The sequence below is a fragment of the Lathyrus oleraceus genome, chromosome 6 (genome assembly GCF_024323335.1).
Source record: "Lathyrus oleraceus cultivar Zhongwan6 chromosome 6, CAAS_Psat_ZW6_1.0, whole genome shotgun sequence".
Taxonomy (NCBI): domain Eukaryota; kingdom Viridiplantae; phylum Streptophyta; class Magnoliopsida; order Fabales; family Fabaceae; genus Lathyrus; species Lathyrus oleraceus.
In genome coordinates, this window is record NC_066584.1 from 114,556,355 (window position 1) to 114,567,176 (window position 10,822).

At 31.5% G+C, this 10,822-nt stretch overlaps 1 protein-coding gene and 1 pseudogene across 1 annotated transcript; both read left to right on the forward strand.

Moving 5' to 3' along the window:
• The first annotated feature begins 1,717 nt into the window (after positions 1 to 1,717).
• Positions 1,718 to 4,353, forward strand: LOC127092887 (probable CoA ligase CCL10). Its single transcript, XM_051031778.1, has 6 exons — positions 1,718 to 2,868; positions 2,983 to 3,178; positions 3,251 to 3,396; positions 3,531 to 3,598; positions 3,694 to 3,796; positions 3,908 to 4,353. Exons 1-6 carry the CDS (start codon positions 1,834 to 1,836, stop codon positions 4,028 to 4,030), a joined length of 1,671 nt encoding a protein of 556 aa, XP_050887735.1. The 5' UTR covers positions 1,718 to 1,833; the 3' UTR covers positions 4,031 to 4,353.
• A 1,890-nt stretch (positions 4,354 to 6,243) lies between these two features.
• On the forward strand, positions 6,244 to 8,867 carry LOC127092889 (probable CoA ligase CCL10; annotated as a pseudogene).
• Positions 8,868 to 10,822: the final 1,955 nt, after the last annotated feature.

A 10,822-nucleotide genomic window follows, 5' to 3' on the forward strand; every position in this document is an offset into this window, starting at 1 on the left:
CATCATTACAACATTGATTCAAGTGTTATAACATTTGATTCAAGCAACGCTCATTATTTTGATACAAAACCAATTGATATGCTCAAAAAAGAGACATAAACATGGGTAGAATAACCAAGTCAGTGAAAAGAGGTTTCTCAAAGGTACAAGGACTTAAATAGCTGAAGCGAACAAAAATGAATACAACAGTGCAAATAAATTCATATGATAGGTAAAATACAAATACGCGATAAATCAAATAATGCATTATACACACAAATTGACAAATAATCAAACTAAACAATAATATCGACGAAGACCGCAATTTCAAAATTGTTTTAACTAATTTTCATATTTTAATATATTTGGGATGACCCAACCTATTTTGCCAACAAATACTTATATGCAATTAGCAAATACTAAGTTACAATAATACATATTGTATTAAAAATAATAATAACAATATATTCTAATAGTCGATTTTATTTAAAATTTATATTATAATATTTTTTTTTTATTTCAAACGCAAGACTTTGCATCTAAATAAGAATAAAAAAATTTCCTTGAATAATAAAACTATATAAAACATACTACATATTTTATTTAAATAATCGAAAATAAAATGAAGTAGGAAAAATGTGTTTATTAAAACGTAAATAAAAAAGACGCATTTATAAAATAAGAAGAAAATAATTGAATGACTTAAATTAGCACTAATATTTATCCTTAAAAAAACTAAAATATAAATTTATTTATTCTTAAAATATAAAACTCATCAAAGAAACACTTCACAACAATTACTATTTTGTTTGCAATACAAAGATTAGAGAGAGATTTGCTTTTTAGAAAATATTAGTATTTGTTTTGATTTCATATCCCAATTTATTTTTATTTTATTTTCATTCTTCCATACTTTTTAAATAAACTATCACACACATTTTTATATTAATTACCATCATGAGATAACATCATTGTAAGATCAACAAAATAAATAGTTTATATTTTATTAAATGAATTTGATAATAATAATAATAATAATAATAATAATAATAATAATAATAATAATAATAATAATAATGTTTCAATTTCAATCATTTCAATATAAAGGAACTAGACCGTTGTGCCCCCACAACTTACATTATTTCTTTGTTATAGGATTATAGGAATGTTCGGAATGTTTTTAAGATACATTAAAAGTTTAGTTTTATTCTATGGGAGTCCCTTGAAAAGATTGGGTCAAGATTAATTCATATGATATTAGGGACGGTGTAGGTAATGCCGGGTGTGGGGGCTTAACTAGAGGAAATGAAGGAGAATGATTAGGAAGCTTTGTGAAGAAAATAGACCTATGAAAGTGTTTATTCAGCGGAGTTGTGGAGAGTTTTTAAAATAATAAATATTCATTTATATATTACAGATAAATGTAGGAGGTAGGATACCATAGGAATGAGCAAGAAGTTAGTCCAAAATCATCAATTAAAGTTATATTCGTAATAGATAACATTAAAATTATTAAACGACATAAAAAAACATAATTGAGAAGTAATTATCACTTTTAAAAAATAAAGTTGAAAATGTGTTAAAATAGGAAAGAAGGTTTCACAAGTAATTTGATTTCCCAAGTCTAAGATGGAAGGATGTTAGTTTTGGCGTTGATTCCATAGTGATGTAGGCATTGATTGTTGATCATAAATAACCAATCATCTTGAACGATTTCATCGAAGATCGTTACAATCAAGAAATGTGAAATGCAACATTTCTCTTCCATTAGCAAACAATTTCAAACTAATAACACAAACAAAAGAAAAAGAAAAAAATATATATGGAAGTTCAACACTCTACCTAACAATAACAATGGCGAAAAATTGCTTCGACCTCAAAACGATGACGTATTCCTCACCAAGACAACCCATCCATCTTCCCACCGATCCCAATCTCTCCCTAACCTCCTTCCTCTTCCAATCCACTTCCTCCGTCTCCGACACCATCTCCCTCACGGATGCTCTAACCGGCGACTTCCTAACCTTCCGTCAACTTGAAACCCAAGTCACCACCCTCTCCCATTCCTTACTCCGCCTCGGCATCCAACGAGGCGACGTCGTTTTGCTATTCGCACCTAACTCTATACGCTTCCCTGTCTGCTTCTTAGCTGTAGTTTCCATAGGTGCTATTGCCACTACCTGTAGTCCTTTATACACCGTCTCCGAACTCTCCAACCAAATCCATGACTCCAATCCAAAAATTGTCGTAACTGTATCAGAACTTCTACACAAAATCGAACAATTACATTTGAATTTACCTTTAATATTGCTTGACGATGCTTCAACCAGAGTATCATCCTCCAAAATATCCAGTTCTTTGATTCAGAACTACGAGGATCTTACCAGAGAGTCAAACAAGAGCTGCGACGAGATTCATGCAAACGGCGTCGTTTCGCAATCCGACGTGGCGGTGATCCTATACTCTTCAGGAACCACCGGAAGAAGTAAGGGAGTGATGCTGACTCATCGAAACTTCATAGCGACGGCGTTGGCAGGAGCAGTGGATCAGGATTATTACGGCGAAGGGAAGAATGTGGCCTTATGTTTGGTGCCAATGCATCACGTGATGGGATTGGCCGTGATAACGTACACGCATCTACGGAGAGGGAATACGGTGGTGTCGATGGTTAGATTTGAACTAGAGAAGACTTTGGCGGCTGTGGAGAAGTTTAGCGTGACGCATTTGTCTATTGCCCCACCGGTGATGGTAGAGCTGGTTAAACAGCGTCAAGTTTTGAGCCGTTATGACTTGTCGTCCCTGAAAAGACTAGCATGTGGTGCTGCTCCTTTGGGAAAAGATGTGATGCAGGAGTGTGCTAAAATTCTACCTCAAGCTAATATCGTTCAGGTATAGCTAAGAATAATTTAAAAATTTATTTGTGTTTTTAATATTTTTACAATGGAATAAGGACCCCGCCAAATGAAGGGATAATTTGAATATTCTATTGAATCATTGTGGCAGGGGTATGGCTTGACCGAAGCATGTGGACTTGTTTCCGTAGAAAATTTAAGGGAAGAATGGTTCCTTTGTGGTTTAGGTTCAAGTGGAGCACTGCTTCCAAGTGTAGAATCCCATATTATTAGTTTAGAAACATCGAAGACACTACCACCGAATCAAGTAGGAGAGATTTGGTTACGAGGACCTACTATGATGAAAGGTAAGATCTTTAATACTTGTCTAGTTTATTAATATGATTCTCGTTGGAATCTATATTGCATGTTTTTTTTAGGATATTTCAACAACCCAGAAGCAACAAAGCACACGATTAATGATGAGGGATGGATGATTACAGGAGATCTTGGATATTTTGATGAAAAAGGACAATTATTTGTTGTAGACCGTATAAAAGAGCTTATTAAGTGTAACGGATATCAAGTATGATTTTTCTTTATCAATTTAAGGATTTGAGTTATAAAAGCTGATACAAATTTCCACCATATAATTTTTGCATGATATAAGGAAAATTAGCAATACTAAAGAAGCATATCTTATACTCCTTTTCTTATTAGGTGGCACCAGCTGAACTCGAAGACTTGCTCGTTACTCATCCTGAAATTTCGGAGGCTGGAGTGATTCCGTAAGTTATATCTTCATGCAGAATTTGAGCTAATTACTTTCTTATATGAACCATTTAAAACATTTTAGTGACTCATGGTGACAATTCCAAATCAGATCCCGCGATGCCAATGCTGGCGAGGTTCCTGTGGCCTTTGTTGTTCGATCTCCTAATAGCTCGATAACTGAAGAAAACATTAAGAAATTTGTAGCGAAACAGGTAAGCTAAGTATATTCAGAAAATCATTTTAAAGAAAAATACTTTCTCAAGTGCAGAATTTGGAGTTTGAAGGTTGCTTGTTTTCTCAATTGCTTTATTTCCTTTGTCCAGGTTGCACCTTACAAAAGGTTGCGGCGAGTGACTTTTATAAAGAAAATTCCAAAGTCAGTCATAGGAAAGATTTTAAGAAAGGATCTAGTAAGTTTAGATCGACAAAAGACATCAAAATTATAGTATATTAATGCCTTAGAACGATATGATGTACCATATTTTAGGAGATGAACGAAATAGATATTCAGGTTCTTGTCTCTACAATGAAGATCTTATGTATTTATAGGCATTTCATAATATGTAACATGTCTAATTAAGATATCTTGTCGCAAAGGAGTGCTCTATTTTCTGGTTGAAAAATAAGAGTTTAACAAAGATGCACCTATATTCGATGAGAACCTGTATTTTTCAAGGCTATATTGTAACGTCATTTGAAAAGTAAATGCCAAATTCTCATGAATGTTAGTGTAAAATTTAATTTATAATTGGAGTACACTCACTTCACATATTTTTCGTATTTAACATTTGATTCCACTCAAATTTAATTTAATTTATAATTGGAATTCTCATATTTAATTTAATTTACTTTGATTCGATTCAAATGAGGAAGATACAAATGTCACCCTTCAGGAGGCTTCATGATTCAAGTCACACATATGTATGATTCAAATCATACATCATTACAACATTGATTCAAGTGTTATAACATTTGATTCAAGCAACGCTCATTATTTTGATACAAAACCAATTGATATGCTCAAAAAAGAGACATAAACATGGGTAGAATAACCAAGTCAGTGAAAAGAGGTTTCTCAAAGGTACAAGGACTTAAATAGCTGAAGCGAACAAAAATGAATACAACAGTGCAAATAAATTCATATGATAGGTAAAATACAAATACGCGATAAATCAAATAATGCATTATACACACAAATTGACAAATAATCAAACTAAACAATAATATCGACGAAGACCGCAATTTCAAAATTGTTTTAACTAATTTTCATATTTTAATATATTTGGGATGACCCAACCTATTTTGCCAACAAATACTTATATGCAATTAGCAAATACTAAGTTACAATAATACATATTGTATTAAAAATAATAATAACAATATATTCTAATAGTCGATTTTATTTAAAATTTATATTATAATATATTTTTTTTATTTCAAACGCAAGACTTTGCATCTAAATAAGAATAAAAAAATTTCCTTGAATAATAAAACTATATAAAACATACTACATATTTTATTTAAATAATCGAAAATAAAATGAAGTAGGAAAAATGTGTTTATTAAAACGTAAATAAAAAAGACGCATTTATAAAATAAGAAGAAAATAATTGAATGACTTAAATTAGCACTAATATTTATCCTTAAAAAAACTAAAATATAAATTTATTTATTCTTAAAATATAAAACTCATCAAAGAAACACTTCACAACAATTACTATTTTGTTTGCAATACAAAGATTAGAGAGAGATTTGCTTTTTAGAAAATATTAGTATTTGTTTTGATTTCATATCCCAATTTATTTTTATTTTATTTTCATTCTTCCATACTTTTTAAATAAACTATCACACACATTTTTATATTAATTACCATCATGAGATAACATCATTGTAAGATCAACAAAATAAATAGTTTATATTTTATTAAATGAATTTGATAATAATAATAATAATAATAATAATAATAATAATAATAATAATAATAATAATAATGTTTCAATTTCAATCATTTCAATATAAAGGAACTAGACCGTTGTGCCCCCACAACTTACATTATTTCTTTGTTATAGGATTATAGGAATGTTCGGAATGTTTTTAAGATACATTAAAAGTTTAGTTTTATTCTATGGGAGTCCCTTGAAAAGATTGGGTCAAGATTAATTCATATGATATTAGGGACGGTGTAGGTAATGCCGGGTGTGGGGGCTTAACTAGAGGAAATGAAGGAGAATGATTAGGAAGCTTTGTGAAGAAAATAGACCTATGAAAGTGTTTATTCAGCGGAGTTGTGGAGAGTTTTTAAAATAATAAATATTCATTTATATATTACAGATAAATGTAGGAGGTAGGATACCATAGGAATGAGCAAGAAGTTAGTCCAAAATCATCAATTAAAGTTATATTCGTAATAGATAACATTAAAATTATTAAACGACATAAAAAAACATAATTGAGAAGTAATTATCACTTTTAAAAAATAAAGTTGAAAATGTGTTAAAATAGGAAAGAAGGTTTCACAAGTAATTTGATTTCCCAAGTCTAAGATGGAAGGATGTTAGTTTTGGCGTTGATTCCATAGTGATGTAGGCATTGATTGTTGATCATAAATAACCAATCATCTTGAACGATTTCATCGAAGATCGTTACAATCAAGAAATGTGAAATGCAACATTTCTCTTCCATTAGCAAACAATTTCAAACTAATAACACAAACAAAAGAAAAAGAAAAAAATATATATGGAAGTTCAACACTCTACCTAACAATAACAATGGCGAAAAATTGCTTCGACCTCAAAACGATGACGTATTACTCACCAAGACAACCCATCCATCTTCCCACCGATCCCAATCTCTCCCTAACCTCCTTCCTCTTCCAATCCACTTCCTCCGTCTCCGACACCATCTCCCTCACGGATGCTCTAACCGGCGACTTCCTAAGCTTTCGTCAACTTGAAACCCAAGTCACCACCCTCTCCCATTCCTTACTCCGCCTCGGCATCCAACGAGGCGACGTCGTTTTGCTATTCGCACCTAACTCTATACGCTTCCCTGTCTGCTTCTTAGCTGTAGTTTCCATAGGTGCTATTGCCACTACCTGTAGTCCTTTATACACCGTCTCCGAACTCTCCAACCAAATCCATGACTCCAATCCAAAAATTATCGTAACTGTATCAGAACTTCTACACAAAATCGAACAATTACATTTGAATTTACCTTTAATATTGCTTGACGATGCTTCAACCAGAGTATCATCCTCCAAAATATCCAGTTCTTTGATTCAGAACTACGAGGATCTTACCAGAGAGTCAAACAAGAGCTGCGACGAGATTCATGCAAACGGCGTCGTTTCGCAATCCGACATGGTGGTGATCCTATACTCTTCAGGAACCACCGGAAGAAGTAAGGGAGTGATGTTGACTCATCGAAACTTCATAGCGACGACCTTGGCAGGAGCAGCGGATCAGGATTATTACGGCGAAGGGAAGAATGTGGCCTTATGTTTGGTGCCAATGCATCACATGATGGGATTGGCCGTGATAACGTACACGCATCTGCGGAGAGGGAATACGGTGGTGTCGATGGTTAGATTTAAACTAGAGAAGACTTTGGCGGTTGTGGAGAAGTTTAGCGTGACGCATTTGTCTATTGCCCCACCGGTGATGGTAGAGCTGGTTAAATAGCGTCAAGTTTTGAGCCGTTATTACTTGTCGTCCCTGAAAAGACTAGCCTGTGGTGCTGCTCCTTTGGGAAAAGATGTGATGCAAGAGTGTGCTAAAATTCTACCTTAGGCTACATCGTTCAGGTATAGCTAAGAATAATTTAAAATTTTAAAATATTTGTGTTTCTACAATCGAATAAGGACCCCGCCAAATGAAGGGATAATTTGAATATTTTATTGAATCATTGTGTCAGGGGTATGGCTTGACGGAAGCATGTGGACTTGTTTCCGTAGAAAATTTAAGGGAAGAATGGTTCCTTTGTGGTTTAGGTCCAAGTGGAGCACTGCTTCCAAGTGTAGAATCTCAAATTGTTAGTTTAGAAACATCGAAGACACTACCACCGAATCAAGTAGGAGAGATTTGGTTACGAGGACCTACTATGATGAAAGGTAACATCTTTAATACTTGTCTAGTTTATTAATATGATTCTGATTGGAATCTATATTGCATGTTTTTTTTAGGATATTTCAACAACCCAGAAGCAACAAAGCACACGATTAATGATGAGGGATGGATGATTACAGGAGATCTTGGATATTTTGATGAAAAAGGACAATTATTTGTTGTAGACCGTATAAAAGAGCTTATTAAGTGTAACGGATATCAAGTATGATTTTTCTTTATCAATTTAAGGATTTGAGTTATAAAAGCTGATACAAATTTCCACCATATAATTTTTGCATGATATAAGGAAAATTAGCAATACTAAAGAAGCATATCTTATACTCCTTTTCTTATTAGGTGGCACCAGCTGAACTCGAAGACTTGCTCGTTACTCATCCTGAAATTTCGGAGGCTGGAGTGATTCCGTAAGTTATATCTTCATGCAGAATTTGACCTAATTACTTTCTTATATGAACCATTTAAAACATTTTAGTGACTCATGGTGACAATTCCAAATCAGATCCCGCGATGCCAATGCTGGCGAGGTTCCTGTGGCCTTTGTTGTTCGATCTCCTAATAGCTCGATAACTGAAGAAAACATTAAGAAATTTGTAGCGAAACAGGTAAGCTAAGTATATTCAGAAAATCATTTTAAAGAAAAATACTTTCTCAAGTGCAGAATTTGGAGTTTGAAGGTTGCTTGTTTTCTCAATTGCTTTATTTCCTTTGTCCAGGTTGCACCTTACAAAAGGTTGCGGCGAGTGACTTTTATAAAGAAAATTCCAAAGTCAGTCATAGGAAAGATTTTAAGAAAGGATCTAGTAAGTTTAGATCGACAAAAGACATCAAAACTATAGTATATTAATGCCTTAGAACGATATGATGTACCATATTTTAGGAGATGAACGAAATAGATATTCAGGTTCTTGTCTCTACAATGAAGATCTTATGTATTTATAGGCATTTCATAATATGTAACATGTCTAATTAAGATATCTTGTCGCAAAGGAGTGCTCTATTTTCTGGTTGAAAAATAAGAGTTTAACAAAGATGCACCTATATTCGATGAGAACCTGTATTTTTCAAGGCTATATTGTAACGTCATTTGAAAAGTAAATGCCAAATTCTCATGAATGTTAGTGTAAAATTTAATTTATAATTGGAGTACACTCACTTCACATATTTTTCGTATTTAACATTTGATTCCACTCAAATTTAATTTAATTTATAATTGGAATTCTCATATTTAATTTAATTTACTTTGATTCGATTCAAATGAGGAAGATACAAATGTCACCCTTCAGGAGGCTTCATGATTCAAGTCACACATATGTATGATTCAAATCATACATCATTACAACATTGATTCAAGTGTTATAACATTTGATTCAAGCAACGCTCATTATTTTGATACAAAACCAATTGATATGCTCAAAAAAGAGACATAAACATGGGTAGAATAACCAAGTCAGTGAAAAGAGGTTTCTCAAAGGTACAAGGACTTAAATAGCTGAAGCGAACAAAAATGAATACAACAGTGCAAATAAATTCATATGATAGGTAAAATACAAATACGCGATAAATCAAATAATGCATTATACACACAAATTGACAAATAATCAAACTAAACAATAATATCGACGAAGACCGCAATTTCAAAATTGTTTTAACTAATTTTCATATTTTAATATATTTGGGATGACCCAACCTATTTTGCCAACAAATACTTATATGCAATTAGCAAATACTAAGTTACAATAATACATATTGTATTAAAAATAATAATAACAATATATTCTAATAGTCGATTTTATTTAAAATTTATATTATAATATATTTTTTTTATTTCAAACGCAAGACTTTGCATCTAAATAAGAATAAAAAAATTTCCTTGAATAATAAAACTATATAAAACATACTACATATTTTATTTAAATAATCGAAAATAAAATGAAGTAGGAAAAATGTGTTTATTAAAACGTAAATAAAAAAGACGCATTTATAAAATAAGAAGAAAATAATTGAATGACTTAAATTAGCACTAATATTTATCCTTAAAAAAACTAAAATATAAATTTATTTATTCTTAAAATATAAAACTCATCAAAGAAACACTTCACAACAATTACTATTTTGTTTGCAATACAAAGATTAGAGAGAGATTTGCTTTTTAGAAAATATTAGTATTTGTTTTGATTTCATATCCCAATTTATTTTTATTTTATTTTCATTCTTCCATACTTTTTAAATAAACTATCACACACATTTTTATATTAATTACCATCATGAGATAACATCATTGTAAGATCAACAAAATAAATAGTTTATATTTTATTAAATGAATTTGATAATAATAATAATAATAATAATAATAATAATAATAATAATAATAATGTTTCAATTTCAATCATTTCAATATAAAGGAACTAGACCGTTGTGCCCCCACAACTTACATTATTTCTTTGTTATAGGATTATAGGAATGTTCGGAATGTTTTTAAGATACATTAAAAGTTTAGTTTTATTCTATGGGAGTCCCTTGAAAAGATTGGGTCAAGATTAATTCATATGATATTAGGGACGGTGTAGGTAATGCCGGGTGTGGGGGCTTAACTAGAGGAAATGAAGGAGAATGATTAGGAAGCTTTGTGAAGAAAATAGACCTATGAAAGTGTTTATTCAGCGGAGTTGTGGAGAGTTTTTAAAATAATAAATATTCATTTATATATTACAGATAAATGTAGGAGGTAGGATACCATAGGAATGAGCAAGAAGTTAGTCCAAAATCATCAATTAAAGTTATATTCGTAATAGATAACATTAAAATTATTAAACGACATAAAAAAACATAATTGAGAAGTAATTATCACTTTTAAAAAATAAAGTTGAAAATGTGTTAAAATAGGAAAGAAGGTTTCACAAGTAATTTGATTTCCCAAGTCTAAGATGGAAGGATGTTAGTTTTGGCGTTGATTCCATAGTGATGTAGGCATTGATTGTTGATCATAAATAACCAATCATCTTGAACGATTTCATCGAAGATCGTTACAATCAAGAAATGTGAAATGCAACATTTCTCTTCCATTAGCAAACAATTTCAAACTAATAACACAAACAAAAGAAAAAGAAAAAAATA